General features: G+C 31.8%; 1 protein-coding gene across 2 annotated transcripts in view; it reads left to right on the plus strand.

The window, feature by feature from the left end:
• The window catches only part of LOC129615945 (band 7 protein AGAP004871), an 86,496-nt gene extending 66,805 nt beyond the window's left edge, over positions 1–19,691 (plus strand). For both annotated transcript variants that reach the window (XM_055531383.1, XM_055531384.1), the window contains 5 exons: positions 18,843–19,046; positions 19,098–19,153; positions 19,210–19,281; positions 19,346–19,454; positions 19,525–19,691. In XM_055531383.1, the coding sequence (XP_055387358.1) occupies positions 18,843–19,046; positions 19,098–19,153; positions 19,210–19,281; positions 19,346–19,454; positions 19,525–19,629 (546 nt within the window). In that variant the 3' untranslated portion in view covers positions 19,630–19,691. The remainder of the gene's footprint in view (positions 1–18,842; positions 19,047–19,097; positions 19,154–19,209; positions 19,282–19,345; positions 19,455–19,524) is intronic.
• The last annotated feature ends 1,605 nt before the right edge of the window (positions 19,692–21,296 follow it).

Here is a 21,296-nt window from a genome sequence, read left to right on the forward strand (position 1 = left end):
CGTGCCTGCCACTGCTGCAGCTTTTAATGTCTTGTTCATACTATCGATAGCATTTCTTACGCTTTCTTCAGTTATTAGCGGTACATTAAGTGTTATATTATTTTCTAGTAATGACTTGTAGAAACCCCAATCAGTGTTTTTAGAGTGTAGTTTACGTTCTGTATGGGCATTGAAACCCCATGTAACACAGAAATCTACTAAACTAAAATCTGGAACTATATCTGTATCTGAGGGTCAATACGCTGGTTTACTTCTTAATAATTATGCTTAGCACTATAATCGCCACCAACAATAAGCTTATTACCAAGTTTTTTGAAATATTCCAAATACTGATCTTTTGCTATACTATGTCTAGGAAGACTGTATAATGCTAATAACGTGACCGGCCCGGTTCAGTCTTCTACTACAACACTTAATGTTTGTATGTGTACTGCTTAATATTTAGCTAATAAAAAATAGGGCCTTTGCCCCTTGGATGTTGCCTGTCGTATGTTAAGAAACCATTCGAATTTTTAATCATTATTTATAACTCACTGATGTCATCGTTACCGCTTTGAGTTTTATCAGCAAATTTTATATCAGGTACAACTACTTGTTTTGGTATCGGTTTTTTTATGTGGTGGCCCCATACTAATTTTTGAATTTATACATTTGCAGCTTTAATCAATGCTTTGAGCTATATCTTGCCAAGCTATTTCTAGTAGCCGTTCTAAATATCCAATTTTAGTTGAATCAGTGTTTTCTTGAGTTAATTGAATTGCTTAACCGTTGCTGCTTTGTACGTTTATTTTTGAAGTACTTGAAGAAATTGAGAGCAATGGTTAACCCCTCCTAGAGCCCGTGTGGTCTGCCTCCATAGAGGATGGATTTTTCAGTGGAACTGAATTACCATTTGGGGTATTTATTCCTGTTGTTTTAACCATTTCATGATATAATGCATGTAATAATCGACAGGAACCCTTACGTGATGCTATCAGCCGCGCCAACTGAACCATGGTTTTTTTTGAGGTTGTTACTTCTCCCCTTCTCCTTTTGCATTTAGGCTTGGAACCGACAATGGCGGAGACGTAATTATTTTACCACATGACGTAATTATTTTGAAATTAAATCTTTTAGGATTCCCTAATAACTCTTTAGCCTAGGTAAGATTATACACCACTTGTAGGACTTACATAATCTTTTGCCTAATTATGGTGTCCCTCAAAAAAGGCCCTTAAGGTGTTTACTACTAAGGTGTCACTACTGTTTATAATTTCAGTTAATGATGTTGTTTCCATGTTGACTCACAGTGAGGTATTAATTTATGCTGATGCCATGAAATTTTGAAAAAATAGGCTCCGTAAATGATACGCTGTATCTTCGAGATGATCTTAACGTCTTTACAAATGGTGCTCAAATAATAACTTAAAAATTAATGCAGATAAATATGCACTAATATTCTACTGTAGGCAAAGACAACCATTGTTAACAAACTATACTTTAAATGGCCAAGCTCGTAGTCGAGTCGATTCATTTATGGATCTACGTGTTTTCTTTGATAGCAAGTTATCATTCAAAAATGACTACAACAATATCATATGCAAATAAAGCTCAATGTTTGGTTTTATTAAACGTTGCTAAAGGAGTTTAATGATCATTATATCCTGAATTTGCCCTACTCGTGCCTTGTCCGTCCTCATTTTGAATATGCTTCACAAGTATGGTCACTCTATTACAATATACATACAAGATCGAGTATATTCAAAAACATTTATTGGGGTTCGCACTATGCCTTCTTCCTTGGAAAGATGCCATAGTCCTTCCACCTTATGAACACTGACTCAAATAAATTGACTTACCCACACTAAGCAAAAGACGTGATGTCGCCGAAATGTTATTCATTTTTCAGCTTATGAAAACTGACTTAATTTCTCCCAACATTTTCAAAAAAATTGTTGCTAACACTAACTTTACGCCTCGTTCTCGTCGTCCGTCCGTCTGTCCGTGTGTCTGTTTACAAAACTTCTATACCCTTGAAGATAGAAAGCTAAAATTACGTACATAGATCTTCACTAGAAACTAATTTTCGTAGAACATAATTGTTACCTATCTCCCCCCTCTAAAAGTTGTACCACCCCAAAACCCTAAAAATGCCATTTTTCAACTATTAACTTTTATATGCATTCATATGCATTTTTAAAATTTTTCAAACGCAGAAATATATTGGCTGGCTTCCGCTATCGCGGATTACTATATTTGAATTTTAAAAAAACAAAATGGCCGCTAAAATGTACCGTTATCTAATGTCAGCTTTTTTCAAATTTATGATCACGTTTTTTTTCAACACCCTACGTTGTAGGAGTCTGAAATTTTTGTATCTGTTAGACACTAACAAATAGTTCATTTCGTTAGAAGAAAAGTTTTTTCCACTCCCCCTCAAGTTATCACCACGTGAAATTTTTTAAAATTTCAATTGTATATTTGACGCTTTATATTTGCGAAACCACAAGGTTTTTCAAGTTTCTATAAATGCAAAAAGCTAACGGTAATTTCCATGACATTAAAAAATATAATTATTTTTCTTAACTAACACAATTAACCTTTAAAATCGAGCATTATGATAACCCCTCTTTATATTAATTTTTGCTCTACTTCAAAGACGGCATAAACTGTTCATCCTAAATATATGCAATCCTAGAAATAGTTTCGTATATCAATGAAAATAATTTTAATGGTGTTGCCCTTGGGTAGGTATACATACTATGTATTTGAAAGAAGTATTTTCATTTATTGAAGGGAAAAGTGGTACAATACAAACCATTGGTTTGACTCAACTTTATTCATTATTTATTTTATTTAATAGAGTACCAGTATAAAAGTTTTTATATTGTATAATTTTTAAACTAATGTTTAATTCAATAATTATTTGTTATAGTATACAGGCGCATGATGGAAAAGTACCCAGATCGAGGCAACTCGATCGTCGATAAGAAGCATCCTTGGTTTGAAAAGAATCCTTTCAAACTGAATGATGACATCCCATCCTCTGCCCAACTCGCCTACTATGGCTTCCTAAGGGTAGGTGAGATGCGTCTCTTCCAACATCACCTCGGGGTTGCCCTTGGGCAACACAGCTACCTGTACTGTCTTAATTACATCGAGATACCCGCTTCCGCGCTTAGTGTTCTTCGCTTCTTCGCTTCCTCTTCTGGCGGAGTCGGGACCTTTTCTTCACCTGCTTAAAGTTGCTTTTTGTGTTGTTCATTGCTTTCTTTGCTCTGTTATTTTCTAGCCTCATTGAATGATTTCACCTGTTCCAGGATTCGCATATACCATATCGGCCATTACGACCTCCGGACTGTCTTAAAGGCGGCAAAAATATTAGTCTTCTTCATCCTCTGCCTCTTCCCTCGGAGTGTCTCGTTGCAACGAGCAAAGGAGGTCGTCTTCCACCACTTGACCTTGGCGTGCCGACACGTGAGGAAGTGCAGGGAATATTTCGTTAAAAGTTTGCCATATTATTGGGGTTTTGTCCCACACGATTATCGTTTTTGTTGTTTGTTTGTTTACATTTTGCTTATTCGTATTTGGTCCCATATGTAGCCAGGGGATAATTCACTGCACCATAGCCGTCTCAGTTACCCGACCTCCCGTTCAACATCTTCGCTTTTGTAGAACCCAACAGGCGGCGACGTCAACATTCTTCGAAGTGAGACGTTGTTACTAGTGTTGCCAAGGTCGAGTGTTTTACTCCACTGCGGAATGTTGTTACCGAAAAATGCATATATTTTTCACTATAAAAGTGCAATATTTTAGTTTCGAAATAGAATAATGAAGCATTTTTTTTTCGAAAATTTGTTCTACCAAAAAATAAATATTTTGCTTTTGGTTTTCACTTTAGAAGGCACTGTATAATAAGTGTATAGCTTACTTTTTACCAACCATATTGTGTATACAATAGGTAGGTTATGTGATAGCAACAAATTTTACATATCGAGCTGTGGGAATGCACTTCTCCATGGTAGGAAAGTGTTAATAAAATATTTTTAACAACCTAACGGTCTGTCGGTCTGTGTGTGCACGCGTGTATCTCAAGTTCGGCTGAACCGATTTTAATAAAATTTTATATGCCAATTTATTGCGACCGTGACACGGATTGACCAACTTCTAGGATATATCAGGCCTTGGAAACTGCACATTTTAGCGGGCCTATTTTACATATTTGGCCATTTTGAAGAAAATATTCAACCGATTTATTTTAAATTTCATATATAAGTTTCGCTCGAAAGTCCTCGAAAACTCCTAACTTTTAGAAAAAATCGGGTGTCAGCAACTGAACGTTTACTACGGGCCCAATATAATTTTTGCGTATATTTATATCAACCGATTTGTGCTACCCCGAATTCCGTGAAATGCTTCCCAGTAGTTTTGTGCAACAACCAGAACTCAAAAATCAAATTTCAAGAAATTCGTTCCGTAGATAAGGTGAAAAATGTAAAATCGGCCCGCAGATCAGTTTTCGAGAATTTAAATATTAAATTTCAAAGAAATCGATTGATTATTTCTCTTTATATCGCAAAAATGTATATTTGGCCGTAGTAAAGGTCCAGTTGTTGATGCCTGATTTCTTCCAAAAGTTAGAAGATTTTGTGGACGGTCAAGCGAAGCTTATATATGAAATTTCAAGTAAATAGGTTGAATATTTTCTTCATATTTTTTTTTTTCTACTAGGTGAAGAAATCTCGAAAGACGAAGAAGGACGGCTCTATCCGCTTTTTTTCCCCGAGTTGGAGAGCGTCACTCCTACCCTAAAAAATCACCTAAATTCTGAACCGATAAAACTGGTTCTACAGACCAATTATTACCTCCTCGTTAACTTGGTTTTTCCGTGCAGGAATTAAATACCTCTTATAAGGAAATTGGTATTGCGTGTTAAATCGATTGGTCTTGTTCGTTTAAGTCTTTCTGTCATAACGCCCTATGATTTGTAGCAAAACTCCTAATTTCATCCACAACCAAAGGAATTCCTAAGTCCCTGTGGATATCACTGTTACGTATATACCATGGCGCATTTACCATGCCCCGTAGAACTTTATTCTGGAAGGTTTGAATTTTTTTAATGTGAGTCTTCTTGGTATAACCCCACAGTTGAATGCCATGTCACCATATTGGTTTAATGATTTGGTTATAAATTAATATTTTATTATCAATTGCCAAATTGGACTTACGACCTAGGAGCCAATAATTTTTTCTATATTTAATTTCTAATTCTATGTGTTTCTTCTTTATATCCTCTTTACAACTTAGCTTGACGTCTAAAGTCATTCCTAGGTATTTTGCTGTGTTCGCTACGTTCCTTCCATTTACTTTAATATGTGGTTGATTCACTATTTTCCGATTGGTGAAGTTTATATGAACCGATTTTGCTTCATTTAAGTTCACCTTCCAATCTCTTGTCCACTGGCTTATTTTATTAATTGCCGCCTGTAATTTTTTTGTCGAATCGTCAATGTTCGCGCCTACTGTCAATATTACAGTATCGTCAGCAAAAGTGGCTATCGCCACATTTTATATTTATGGCAAATCACTCGTGTAAAGCAGGTACAACGTTGGGCCCAATATACTGCCTTAAGGCACACCTGCGTTTATTACTCTTAGCGTGGAGTATTCAGCATCTTGTTTAATTTTAAAAAATCCAACAGCTAAGTAAGATTTCAAAATTTCTACAAATGACGATTGTAGCATTTGCCGTATAAGGCCATTGTGCCATACCTTGTCGAATGCCTGTGCTGCGTCTACAAACATAGAAGGGATTTCCTTATTTTCCTAACTTTTTTCTATAATATTAGTTATTCTATGGAGCTGGTCTATTGTAGAATGGTTTCTTCTAAAAAAAAAATTGATGGTTCGATATTAGTTCCCTGTTTTCAATTATTGGCTTCAATCTCCTAATAGCAGCTTTTTAAAAAGCTTAGATATCATTGGTAAAAGTGAAATGGGCGTGTAAGACTTTGTTTCCCTCAAGGATTTCCCGAGTTTGGGCACCATAATTACCTCCGCGACTTTCCAAGTACAAGGAGAATACCTAAAATCCATAGCTGCATTCATGATTTTCGCCGAATATTCCAATACCTCGTCTCTTAGCTCTCTCAGTACTTCCGCAGTAATAAGATCAAAACCTGGCGATTTTTTTAGCTTCAGGGATCTTACCTCTTCCGCAATTTCGAATTAAGTAAGTGGAGAGTGAGATTCTTAAACTTATTAATAATGAAAATCTGAGTATTTTAGAAACGATATTCAATAAAATATACACGATCGGAATATTTTCAGAGGAGTGGCTTAAATCTACATTTATAACTCTGCCAATAAGGTCAAATGCGAAACGGTGTTGTGATTATAGATTGATAAGTTTAATGAGCCATGCATTGAAAATATTTCTAAAAATACTTCATATAAGAATATATGGCAAATGTGAAGAGCGCATGGGAACAACTCAATTTGGATTTAGGGAAGGGACTGGGACACAAGAAGGTCTATTCGGAATTCAGGTTCAAATGCAGAATTGTAAAGATGTGCAGAAACACTTATTTCTATGCTTCATTAATTACGAAAAAGCCTTCGACAGAGTCAATCATAACAAACTATTAGATGTACTAAATAAAATTGATATTGACTCCAGCATTATTCGATGCATCAGAAGTTTGTATTGGAATCAATCATGTCAGAAATAAAGATGGAACCACCAAAAACATAAAAATCATGAATGGAGTTTGTCAAGGTTGCATACTGTCACAGCTGTTGTTTAATATATATGCTGAAGCCATTTTTTGCGAAGCTTTAGACTCCGTCAACAAGGGGGTGAAAGTGAATGGAGAATATATGAACAACATTAAGTATGCTGACGACACTACAATGATAGCAGATAGCCTCCAAGACTTACAGTATCTTGTGAATAAAGTGGTGGAAACCAGTAAAACCTTCAATCTCAAGGTGAATAGTTTGAAAGCAAAATTTATAATTGTGAGCAGGAGAAAAGCCGACCACAATTCCGCCACAATTACTATTGAAGGTGCACCCATTGAAAGGGTGTCTTGTTTCCGATACCTTGGGTCAATGCTTAATGATAATTGGGACTGTGACCAAGAAGTAAGATGCCGAATTGAAACTGCTAGAAGCCACTTTTACAAATTCAAACAACTGTACTGCAGCCGCCAAATCAACTTGCAATTGCGTTTACGTTTGGTTAAATGCTACATCTGGTCGGTTCTCCTATATGGAGTTGAATCATGGACATTAAAAGTTACACAAATGAACAAATTAGAAAACTTTGAAATGTGGATCTATCGAAGAATGCTGAAAATACTGTGGGTAGACCATATTTCCAATGAAGAAGTTCTCCGAAGAATCAACAAAGGGTGAGATTCCTATTTTGGTCATGTAATGCGTGGAACGATATACCAATTTCTTCAATTAATAGTCGAAGGTAAAATCGCAGGAAGAAGGGGCGTAGGCAGAAAACAGCTGTCATGGTTGAGAAACATCCGTAACTGGACAGGTGGAAGACCAGCGAGAGAACTATTCCATCCTGCAAAAACCAGAGAATAGTTTTTTAATTTAATATCAAGCATTTTATATAAAAAAAAAAAAAAAAAAGTGAAAAAAAAAGTAAAAATAGAGAGAGAAGTGAAGATATGCTGTCTGCTTCATTTGCGATAGATTCTACCAAACTTACATCTCAGGTTATTCCGTTTTGCTTTCCAAGTGATCAGCAAACAATTCGGCCTTCTCTATATTGCTTCTCGTCCAACTGCCATTTTCTTTCATCAGTGGCGGAGCATGCCTAATCGGTTTCTCTTTTTGCTCTTTGCCACCTTCCACAGGAAAAAGAAAATTTACAAGAAGTTCCCAAAAAAACTGCGAGAATATTCTCAAAAAAACAGCGAGTATTCTGAGATTTTAAATATTTTATGCCAAAATTTCTTATTAAATTTATCAAAATTAATAAGCGCAAAAAAAAAAAAAGTTTTTTTTACTCTTACTCCTGAAAATTTTTGTAAAAATTATAAAAATTATTAGGAATGTGTTATAAAAAGAACTTTAGACTTATGTTTTTTTTTTAACTTTTATTCCAAAAAAAATAAGCAGGACTTCCTAAAAAATTACTCATGTTATGAAAGAAATTAATAAAAAACCTGAAAATAAGTAGCTGATAATACTTTCAAATAATTTGTACTATTTCCAGAGTTTTGAACGAAAAGACCATATAAAAAAAAAACAATTTGCTTAAAAAAATATGGTTTGATTCATAAAAAACTTCACAACTTTGTAAATTTATTTAGGAGAAATTTGTAAAATAAATCACAATAATTATACACTAAAAATTTTATAACACTTGCAAGGATTTGTAGAAAATTTCTGGAAATGTGGAGAGAAAACAGCAGTTTTTATACCCTGCACTTCGTGTAGGGTATATTAACTTTGGTATGGAGTTTGTAACTACTTGAAGGAGTCATCTGCGGTATGGACATATATATATATTCTTGTTCAGCGTAAAATTCTGCGTCGATTTAGACATGTCCGTCTATCCGTCCGTCCGTCCGTCCGTCCGTCCGATCGCACGATAACTCAAAAACGAATAATGCAATTGACACCAAACTTTCACAAGTTTTTTTTTTGTGCCAAGGACGAGCCCTATTGTTATTGGACTAATTCGGACAACGGGTTCGGGTAGCTGCCATACAACTCCAAGAGTTTATTTTAAATATTTCAAAAACTAATACAGCTATAAATATAAAATTTTGTATACATGTGTCCAATTATATTCTACACATGCTCTAAAAATTATAATGGGATAGCTGCACCGGTTCGGGTGACTGCTATACAACTCCAACAGCAAATTTTTTATATTCGGAAAAATAATAAAGTCAGATTCATGAAACTTGGCAGTCATGTGTCCAATTATAGGTCAAATATATTTCTGAAGTTTTAGAGGAATTGCTTGACAGGTTCGGGTACCTGCCATACAACTCCAGAAGCTATTTTTAAATATTTTCAAAAATAATAAAGTCAGATTCATGAAACTTTGCAGTTGTGTGTCGAGTTATAGGCCAGATATATTTCTGAAGTTTTGGTGGAATTGCTTGACAGTTTCAAGTAGCTCCCATACAAGTCTAAAAGCTTATTTTAAATATTTGGAAAAATAATAAAGTCAGATTCATGAGCTTTGGCAGTCGTGTGTCCAATTATAGGTCAGACATATTTCTGAAGTTTTGATGGAATTGCTTGACAAGTTCGGGTACCTGCCATACAACTCCAAAAGCTTATTTTAAATATTTGGTAAAATAATAAAGTCAGATTCATGAGCTTTGGCAGTCGTGTGTCCAATTATAGGTCAGACATATTTCTGAAGTTTTGATGGAATTGCTTGACAGGTTCGGGTACTTGCCATACAACTCCAAAAGCTTATTTTAAATATTTGGAAAAATAATAAAGTCAGATTCATGAAACTTTGGCGGTTGTGTGTCGAGTTATAGGTCAGATATATTTCTAAAGTTTTGGTTAAATTGCTCTACAGCTACGAGTAGCTCCCATACAAGTCCAAAAGTTTAAATATTTGGAAAAATAAAGTCAGATTCATGAAACTTGGCAGTTGTGTGTCCAGTTATAAATCAGACATATCCGTGAAATTTTTATAGAATGGTTTCACAGGTTGGAGTAATTGCTATACAACAATGAAAGGTGCAGGGTATAATTCAATCGGTTTATACCGACTGAAACGTTTTTACTTGTTAGTTTTTGTTTTGTTTTCGCTTTTGCTTTTGATTTGAAACGTCATGTGTGTACATGATTCATAGACAATTCAGTTTCGTAAAGTCATTAGAGAGTGCTTGTGTTGCGTTATGTGTGTTGGTTATTTTTAGTGTATAATTTCTGATTGTTTATTTTTTATGTATATAAATAAAATTAATGGATTCGCGACAATATTTAAAAAAAAGTGTTAGATGAGTTTATTATGGCTCAGTATTTAGAAAAATTTGTCGGTAATTTCTTATAAAAGTGCGTGTTTATTGAATAAATCGCAATTTTTTTTTTCAAGTTGAATGTGTTTATACAGAAGAGGATTTTAACCAAAACTGTTTTGAAAACTTGGAATACCAAACGCTAGAGAGCATCATTATAAAAGCGGGTCCTAGACAAAATTTTGAAAAAGAAATTTTTCAATGCTGTAATTAAATTTACATTTTCTTAAGGTTATAAAAACCAACACATTAAAATTGCAATTTCCACATGAAGATGATTTGTAAAAAAATGTAAACGTGTTTATTAGAAATGTCTAATATTACATTTTATTTCAAATACATATGTACATACAAATTATACATACAAAAATATACATCCATATATATATATAATTTTCAGACAGCTTCTAAAGCGACAACATTCTCTAACTGCACATCTTCAATTTTAGCTTTTTCTACTGGAAAGAATGTTGACGAAATCAACATTGATGAGGTTACAAAATTAAATTTCGTTCTTTTTATATTTAAAAACTTTTGAAACTTAGTTCTTAAACAGCGCTATCGTTTCAATAGAAGAAGAAACAACAAGTTATAATATAATAAACGAAGGTGTAGTTTCATTACCAAATCCTATATTCAATAATACTGTACTTCAATACTCACGCCAGAAATTATCAAATTTAGAAGTTTTAGATTCATTTATGCAACTAATAAAAGTAACCCACATTTTTGTTAATTAAATGCACATACATACATATATTAGTTGAAAAAAATTCCGATTTATTTATTTGATATTTAATGAACCTACAATTTACAAAAACAAAAACCAAAGAACTTAATTTAAAATCTATTACAAAAATATCGGAAATAATAAAATGTTACGTGTGTGTGTATATAAATATGAGAATGAATATTAATGTTATAGACAATGCAAATATTCTTTATAATTTTTTTATTTCAAAATTTTTTATTATTAGGAAAAATAAACAATAATAATAAGAAAAAATATTCAAAAATGTTTGCATTGTATAACCCCAACATTCGCATAGTTATGTACATGCACTTTGACATTTATATTTTTACAATATTATTCTTGTGCGTTTTTGTTATAGTTTCATTTTGATAATTTTGTTTTTGTAAATTATAAGTTTATTAAAAATCAAATGTGGGTTTTTTTTAATTCTTTTCAACTAAATTAAAATGTTTCATAAAAATATTACAATAAACTCTTTAATTCTGTTAACTATTAATGTCTTTATAGGATTCTAAGGCTCTTACAGAAAAAAATTTATTCCAAAATAAATGCGCTAAAAAATAAATTTGGGTCAAACCAATGGTCATTGAATTTATAGTTAGCTTTTTGTGTTTATAGAAATTTGAAAAAGCTTGAGGTTTCGGAAATATAAGGTGTCAAAAATTCAAATTTTACAAATTTCAAGAGGCGATAACTTGAGAGGGGTGGAGATGGAAAAAAATTTTCTTCTAACGAAATGAACTATTTGTTAATGTCTGAAAGCTCCTAAAATTTCAAGGTTCTACATGCTGGGGTGTAGAAGAAAAACAACATCAAAAATTTGGAAAAAAAGGACTTTGCATAACGGTTAATTTGAACGGCCATTTTGTTTTTCTAAAGTTTAACTATAGTATGTTAGATGTATGTTTCAAGTGCTTTTTAGCTCTTCATGCAAAGTTCTCACAACACTGTTTTCCAGTCTGGCAATTCATTCAACTTTTTATTTACGAAATACAGACGCAATTTGATAAGAAATTTACAACTTTAAATTCTTAAATAACGGATTTGGATTTATGAAAATATTTTGTGCTTAAAAGTTATATGGAATGTTTTATATGCATGAAATATTAATTAAATATTAAGAGGTATATCGGCCACTTAAAGATTTTTCATAAGAGCACAAAAGCCTATATTTGTTATAGATGTAAAATTCAAAGAAAGTTTCTTTATTTTAACTCATTTCAAAGGCATATTTTTGAACATTTTGAAGAAGCAAGGAATACAGATTTTTCAATAATTCAAGATAGTGCTTCCAGGCATGTATTACAAAATTTGAATTCGCCAAACAAATTCGGACCACTAATTCAGTTATGGTATATGAGGCACGAGGCGAAGCATAAAGTGCTTGAAGGCATTGCGAATTCTGGCACTAGTCGTGAAAATATATGCCAAACGATAATTGAAAGGTATTTATTAAGTGACAATAACATTAAGAATTTAAGATTAGAAGTTAATTCTTATCAATATGATCGAACCCTACCTTTAAATACTTTAATTGCTAATAAATTTAATTTAAGTCAAGTAGTGTTCTATTGGATACAATTTAACAGCGTAAGATTCAAAATAGGATATAATAACGAAAATTCATATAAAATATTTGGAAAAATTTGTGACATACTCGTAATAATCTCCTCTGTGAATAATTATAAAAAATTTAATGTTAAAAGCTTTTACACAGAATTTTAAGACTATTATAGACAGGCTTTTATGGTAAATATTCTGAAAATTTTATTTTAGTTGATATAAATAACATAATTCAAACTTATAAATATATTTTATAGTTTAAATTAGCAATAAGAAATTTTTATGTAAACAGAACCGTAAAATTTTAAAAATGCTTTGTAGTGTATACATATTTATACGTTAAATATTAATACGAGTATATAAAATGCAATTTAGTATGTATAAGATAAAATAAAATGAATTACAAATCCGAAAGTTTGTAGTGTATTTTTATATTAAAATTTTTTTTCAGTGCTTCCCAAAGTACAATATATGAATTGTGGATTAAAGTTCACAACAACTACCTATTATGAATTAAGCGAAACTGTAAACCTTTTTTTTTACAATATTTGTAAAAAAAATTCACAAAAAATGTAATATTTTTTTATTAGATTTCCACAAAAATTTATAGGTTTTGATTTTTTTAATTTGGTTTTTTTAAGAAAAAACTTAATGGAATTTGTTTAAAATTTTATGAAAATGATTATTTTCATATAACATCAGTTAAAAAATTGACTGGTTGGGTTAAAATAAATTTAATTGATTGTGAAATTTTTCAAGACTGACAGTTAAAAAAAAATCACTTTTTGTGCAAAAATTTCTTGAAATACTTGTAAAAATAATTATCGTTATTCATAAATCGAAGTTAATGTGTAGGATAAAAGTCAAAATTTTAAATAGTTTCTATTACTCGTTTATAATTCAAACTTTGAAAGTAAACAAGTATAATTTAATTTTATTAAGTTTTTTTACATGCTTTACTGAAAAACCGCGCAATCCCAAAATCAATAAAAAAATCGGGAATTTTGTTAAAAAATTAAGGAAATTTCCCAAAAATTTTTTTCCGTGATAAGAAATAATTCGTTTCCTTCGTAGCTGACAAGTTTATTTATACAATTTTCGTATGTTGCCGATTTAAATTCTTTGATTTTTCTTTTAAGCACCTGGGAAAATCTGTTTAAAACAGTTATATCATCAGGTTGACGCGAACGTTGCCATCTACGTCTGGCCCTTCTCTTTTCACTTACTAAATCAGTTATTTCTCCAGGATAGCTATTTGCTGTTGGTTTGTACTTTGATATTTTTGTATTGTTTCATGCAGCTTTTTGTATGATTGTAATGAATCCTTCTAATTCCACATCTAATTGTTCTCTTGATTGTATATTAATATTTACGTCAATATTGTTTATTATTTCGTATTTAAAGCTCGCCCAATCTGTAGTGCTATTTGTTAAACTGGGCCTAAATAATGTTTTAGTTATTTTTTTACTTAGTCTTAATATGAAAGCAGAGTGATCCGAATTAAAATCATAGTTATCTTCAAGGCTTAGAAAGTTCTCTGATATTTTCTTAGTTATAAAAAATTCAATAACATCAGGAATCTTGTTAGTGCCAGTAGGCCAATAAGTAGGAGTGCCAGTGGAGCGATAGCAACAACCTAGCTCTTGAATAGCTTTTCTTAGCTCCCTTTCCCTAGTTGAGGTGATTCTAGAACCCCAATCTGTATGTTTGGCATTATAGTCACCTTTTATTAGATATCTGTGCCCATGCTTGTACAGGAGATCTTTAAAAGTATTTTTCTTAATGCTGCAATTTGGTGGACAGTATACAGCACCAAAAGTCCTGTCTAGTCGATTTAATTTTTATTGAAATAAGCTGAATTTCAGCCGTTTCTATCTTGAATTCTTCATTATGTTCTACACTTTCTTTCATTATTGCACTACCTCCTCTTGGCTGATTGCTGGGATTTACCGCTTTATAGCAATCATAGCCTTTTATTTTAAGGCTCGTATAATATGTCAAATGAGCCTCCGACAGCAAACAATTATTTATATTTCTCGTTTTGAGAAAGACCTCCAATTCTTGTTTCTTATTAAGAACACAATTAGCGTTCCAAGTTATTATATGTACCTCATTTACGTACATCTTTTCTTAATTTCTTTGGTATCCCCGTATACACCTCAGTGTATACATTTTCTATTTTTAATAATCTTTTAGAGATCTCGTCAATTCTAATCAACATACTATGCATCATTTGCAAAATGTCTGCGTCAGCTCTTTTTATTTGTGGGGTTTTGTTCTCAGATTCCTTCATTTTCCCGTTTTGTGGGGTTTTGCTTTGAAGCGCTTGTGAATACGATACTCCCTTTAACACCTTGCTAGGTGCCGTTATTCTGTCTATTTTTGGAGTTCCTTGTTCATTAAATTTAGCTTGGTTTTGTTTGGTTTTATTCTTTTTCAATCTTCTTTTTTGCAATTCTTTTGCAACCAAACAACCTCGATAGCTAGCAGGGTGCACTCCATTGCAGTTCGCACATTTGTCCTGAAAATTATCCTTCTTGTTGCTCTCTGCTGTAATATGATTACCAGCACATTTTACACATCTAGCCTCTCTTTGGCAAAACTTTTGTGTGTGCCGAAATCTCTGGCATCTCTTGCATTGCGGAATGAATCTACTGCTTCTAAGAATTTCAATTTTATATTATAGATCTTGGTTATCTCTTCGGAATGGTCAAAAGATAACATAAAGAGCGGAAGTTTTACTGAAATATATTTTCTATTTTCTTTCTTCCATTTGATTTTATTTACAACATCCAGACATTTAAAGCCATTGGTAATAAGCTCTTTTTTTATATCCTCTTGCTCACACAATGGATGGAGATTTCCTGCCATAACTTTAACTAGCCTCGTCGGTTTATTCTCATACGTGTTTCACTCCAGTTTAGTCTTATTTATAGCTTTTGTTAGTAATCTGCATTCACTTTCATTTTCCACATTTATTTTTAATTCGTTATTATTCATCATATTGACCCTAACTTTTATTCTTTCTTCTTTTAATATTTTAACTACTCGTATGTAGGAGTAGTTCTTAATGTTGCTCAATATAAGCGGAGGAGGCTTGTATAAGCGTGGAGCGCTTTTTTGGATTTTCAAGCTTCATTTTAGAGCTGGTTTCATTATTTTTTTTAACTGTCCTCTCTGAATTTATTTCAGGAGACTTTTCCATTTTTCGCTTCATTGCATTATTCTGTTTTAGGATCCAGTCAGTTTCTCCAGCCAGTTCTTCCTCGTCGGTTTCATATACAATAACTTCCGCATCTTTGTTTTTCTTTTCTGTTGATGCAGATTTTATTTGATTTTTTAAATCTACATTCTCTGCCTGTAATTTGCAGATCTCGTTTTGTAGCACTTTACAAACACTCTCTAACTCGGTTATTCTTGAGTCCTGGGTATCCAATTTACTCTTCTGATTTCACTCTCTTGGGTTTCCATTTTTTTTGTCTTCTTCAGATTTATTGGACTTTTTCGCAGAGTTATCATCCTTAACTCTGCCATTTTGGGCGGCAGTCACCAATGGGAGTAACCGCATAACCTCCGATCTCTTTCGAAATGGGACCATCAACGCCGACCTACTGTGCAATAAGTGGTCTCCCACAGAATTCATGAGATCAGTCGCAGACCAGAGAGCCGCTCATAGTGATTCCGCCGCGTCTGGATTTCTATTGGATTTTAGTGGACTCTTACTAAATCCAATATGTACTTGCTTCCAATTTTGAGGATATAAAGAGTACAGCTAAGTAATTTATATGTTTACACTAGGTATCAATTTTCATTTTTTTTTCTTTAAAAATCATAATTTTGGATTTACATATAGACATAAATGACTATAGCTTCTATAAATATAAACTGATTTAAGAAAAAATAATATGCAATGGAAAGTTTAAAAGGAGTTCCACTTATAGACATTATCTAGCTTTTCACTTAAGTTATCCAGATTGCTATTTATCCAATTTTCCATTTATTCAGTTTTCCACCGATCCAGTTATTTTTTTAAATTTTTTCCGCTTAAAGAGATTTTTCTGAAATCCAATAGAATTTATATTTCAATTGTTAACTTAAAATTTAACAAAATTAAACAAATAACAGCTCAAGTCACTAATAAAAAACGAAAGTTCTATAAATTACAAGTACGAATAGTTCAAAGATTGTTTTGTTTTTTTGTACCTGACATTTTTATGTTACGCCTGAATTCAACCGGGTATTTAAATTATCACCATTACTAAAAAAAGCGAAATTAACTTTTGCTCTGCGTTTCTACATATCATTTCCGCATCGAGTGTAGCTCTGGTGTTATTTTTGCTGTCTATACTTTTCATGTTTTTTTTTTACTGAAAAATACTGATGGACATTTTTCAAGAGCAATTTTTCAACAAATAGAAATAAACCAAAATAAAAACCAAAATTTCTGAGATACAGATTCACGAAATTTCTATTTATCCAAACAAAAGTTTTACCCATTTTCGATCCTCTAACCAATGATATATATTGTTGTATACCTTTCTGAATAACACTGTATATATACTCTATATATAGGAACTCCTCTTACAGAGGGAGATTTTGTTAAAAAAATCAAGGAAATAAAACAATAATTTCATTTAAATAGGTTTTCCCAGATTCTACTAAACTTTCATTTTAAAATTACAAGTACAGTATGATTATGTTAAAAGAAAATAAATTAATGCAACATTGTAAGAAATAAGAAAATAAGAAAACAATGCAACATAAACAATTTAAGGTGTTTTGGTCATTCATTCACTTTATGTTTTGATGAGAACAGTTATAATTACGGATTCTATTTGTTTTGAAATAATATGATAATTAAAAATTTAGAAATAAAAAATTTATGAAAAAATAATTGAATATTTAAATATTCTACTGGGATATGAATTGCGAACTATAATTTTCAAAACTATCATTATTTTTCACAGAAATAATAGCTTTGAAAGTTATTTTTCACAATATTGTAAAATATTCAAAACATTAGGGACTCTGTGGTTTGTTTAAAAACAGCATTATATACTTTAGTTTTACTCATGCGAATTTTTGAGTTGCTGTTAATTCAAGAATTATTTCATTTAATAATTTGAGGCTATTTAATAGACACATTTTTTATCGTTACCCATCTCATGCTAATTAAAAATTAAGAAAAATTGTCTTATAAATAATATTATCTGTTAACATTTTTCCATGGTCAGTTTTTTCGTGGTTTTACTTTTTTCTATAGACTTGAGTACTATTGTGTTTGAACATGCTATATATAGTTGCCCAGACAAAAAGCACAGCACTGAGAGATAGAGGTTGACTACATGAAAAGTTTGTTTTGGAGCTTTATATAATCATAAAAAGCTCCAAATTAAACTGCTGGATCGTTTAATGTATCGGCCAAAATAAGGGCAAAATAAACACATCTAGAAAATGGCTCCCATATCATTTCTAGTTGAATAACATTTTAGTGGAAATCTTTAACAATTATTCTAGTCCCGTTCCATAACCTCTTATTTACTGCCAGATTTCTTAATAATATTACTATAGAACAGAATAAAGCAACAAATTAATTTTAATTTGAGTATTTTCTGAAGCAGAGTAATATATTTCACTGAAAACTTTGAAATATTGTGGCCCGCTTTCCAAAATATATTTAATTTTAGAGCTCATTGGTGCGAATCCATTTTTATATTATACACAATTATTAATATTTTATATTATACATAATTATTAACACGTTTTCTGAAAGTCGGTGAAAGATCACCTAATTCATTCGGGACCATCTCAGCTACTTGGTTTTGGAAGCAAGGACTGTATCTGTAACCTTTTGCAGATTTTTTATAGTGAACGCGAGCTCTGAACTATTATTACATATTTGAAATTTTAAAAATAGATTATAGACGGCAGGTTGTAAAGAAGGGGTAGCAGTGCACTGCGATCAGCTTAAAAGATCTATTGTGCCCCCAACTAAGTGTGGTGCAAGGCCCTACAACACCTCTCGTTGAATTCGAATAAATTTTAAGGCCCGGCAGACACCAGTTCCGCGTGAATGAGCACGTACTTTAAATAGTGAAAAACCCTAAAAATAGTGAAAATCCGTTTTTTCCAAATTTTGATATCGTTTTTCTTCTTGAATTCAGATTATAGGAGTCTGAAATTTTAGCACCCTTTAGACTCTAATAAATAGTTCATCTCGTTAGAAGAAAATTTTTTTCCACCTCCACCCCCTCTCAAGTTATCGCCTGTTGAAATTTGTAAAATTCGAAACTGCTAACGATAAATGCCCTCCAATTAAAAAATATAATTATTTTTCTGAATTCAAGAAACTAATGAAATTCGAAAATAATGTCAACCCCTCTTTAAATTTTTTTTGTTTTATTTCAAAAACTACCATTGGGTTGGCCCAACTTAATTCTTTATATTACGAAAATAATATTCATAAATTTTTTTTAATGGAATATCAAAAAATAAGTATTGCTTACATTATAAAAATCTTTAAAAAGGTACTTACAAAAGACAGTGTTACAGTTTCAGTAGATGCAGTGGTTTATTACAGAGTCTCTAATGCAACAATTTCAATAGCAAATGTTGAAAATGCCCATCATTCAACACGTTTACTTGCACAAACTACGCTCAGAAATACGATGGGAACCCGCCATTTGCATGAAATATTAAGCGAAAGAATGACTATATCTGGAGCTATGCAAGTATGCCTAAAATATATTTACAAAATAAGTATATAATATTGGTTAATTTAGATTCAGTTAGATGAAGCAACAGAAGCTTGGGGAATCAAAGTCGAGCGAGTGGAAATGTATATGAATAATATTTATTAATTTGCATTTTTTATAAAAAAAAAACAAATTTTAGAAAAGATGTGAGACTACCAGTTCAACTACAAAGAGCAATGGCAGCTGAAGCTGAAGCTGCTAGAGAGGCTCGGTAAGAACTAGTGCATATAAACTTAAAATAACATGTGTATACATAAATTTTTATTGTTTTTAAGCGCAAAAGTGATCGCGGCGGAAGGAGAACAAAAAGCCTCCAGAGCTTTGAGAGAAGCTTCTGAAGTAATAGGAGATTCACCAGCGGCTCTTCAGTTACGATACCTGCAGGTAAAAATTCATTAAATTTCAAATGAACGTATGCAAGTACTTATTTATTTTCAAAATTTTTAATATGCAGACACTTAATACCATATCAGCTGAAAAGAACTCTACGATTGTATTCCCATTGCCAATTGATTTGATTATGTATTTTATGAAGCTTCATCCTAATTCAGAGAAGTAAAGGTTAAAAATTAGCGCGTCTTTCAGAATGTTGGAAAAATATTTGACTTCTTCACATGCAAGCGTTTTAAGCAGAATTCAAATAAATGAATTATAATTTTCTTTGATTTAAATTTTTACAGATTTCATTATGCAATATAAATATGTGTGGGACTGAAAATATTGTTTGAATTTTATGTTGAAAAAATATTTTTAAACAAGTGCAACTGGCATATGTGGTTTTCAAAATTTATTTCCTTTAAAATTATCCCACAAAATTGGGATTGAAATATAAACAATAATGGACATGAAAAATTAAACTTTTGACCTAGTTCTTTAGCAAGAGCTTTAAAAGAAGTTTTGTCATATCTAACTCACTTTTTAGCACTTTTCCAAAAAATTTTTGAAAAAAAGTGCTTATTAGTTTCACTCTGTCCGTCCGTCCGTCCGTCCGTCCGTGGACACTTTTTTTGTTTACAAAACTTTTACACCCTTGAAGATAGAAAGCTGAAATTTAATACGTACATAGATCTTTACTAAAAACTTATTTCCGTAGAACAAAATTTTTACCTATCTCCCCCCCTCTAGAAGTTATACCCCCCAAAAACCAAAAAATGGCCTTTTTTAACTATCTGTTTCAATGAAACCATAAGCATTTTTGAAATTTTGCAAACGCAGAAAGGCAGTGGCTTCCTTCCCCTAACGCGGTATATTATAGTTAAACTTTAAAAAAACAAAATGGCCGTTTAAATTTACCGTTATCCAAAGTTCTTTTTTTTTAAATTTTTGATTTTGTTTTTCTTCTAGACCCCAGCGTGTAGAAGCTTGAAATTTTAGGAGCTTTTAGATATTAACAAATAGTTCATTTTGCTAGAAGAAAATTTTTTTCCATCTCTACCCCCTCTCAAGTTATCGCCTCTTGAAATTTGTAAAATTTGAATTTTTGACACCTTATATTTCCGAAACCGCAAGCTTTTTCAAATTTCTATAAACGCAAAGAGCTAACGGTAAATTCCATGACATTAAAAAATATAATCATTTTTCTTAACTCATACAATTAACCCTTAAAATCGAGCATTATGTTAACCCCACTTTATACTAATTTTTGCTTTATTTCAAAGACTGAATAGATCGTTCATCCTAAATATATGCAATCCTAGAAATAGTATCGTTTATGAATGAAAATATTTTTAATAGTGTGTTAGATATACATAGACTGTATTTAAAAGCCGAATTTTCACTTGTTGAAGGGAAAAGAGCTACAATACAAACCATTGGTTTGACCCAACTTTATTATTATTTATTATTAGGTTTTCGATAATGGAGTTCTAACTCAGATAAAGCAGGTTCAAAAAATCAAAACTGAAAAATCCGCAAAAGTAGAACATGCTCGGTAGAACATGTAGAAAAAATCTCTGCAACAAAAAAAAAAGACGTTCGGAAATCGTAGAGTTCTGGAAAATTTTTAAAGATTTCCTGAATACCGCGAAAATATTTTAAGTTTAAAAAAAGTCATATTATAGAAAAATTACAGATATTGAGTTGTTTTTCAGCAGCTTTTTTTATTTTATGTATACATATGTATGTTACTTAAACTTTATAAAAAAAAATTTTCAAAAACTTGCTCTGGTCCAAAAGTGCTTTTTATTAAATCTTTGCTTTACAAATTCATCCAAACCTTTTTTTTAT

The sequence above is a fragment of the Condylostylus longicornis genome, unplaced genomic scaffold (assembly GCF_029603195.1).
Source record: "Condylostylus longicornis isolate FDR11 unplaced genomic scaffold, ASM2960319v2 ptg000154l, whole genome shotgun sequence".
NCBI lineage: Eukaryota > Metazoa > Arthropoda > Insecta > Diptera > Dolichopodidae > Condylostylus > Condylostylus longicornis.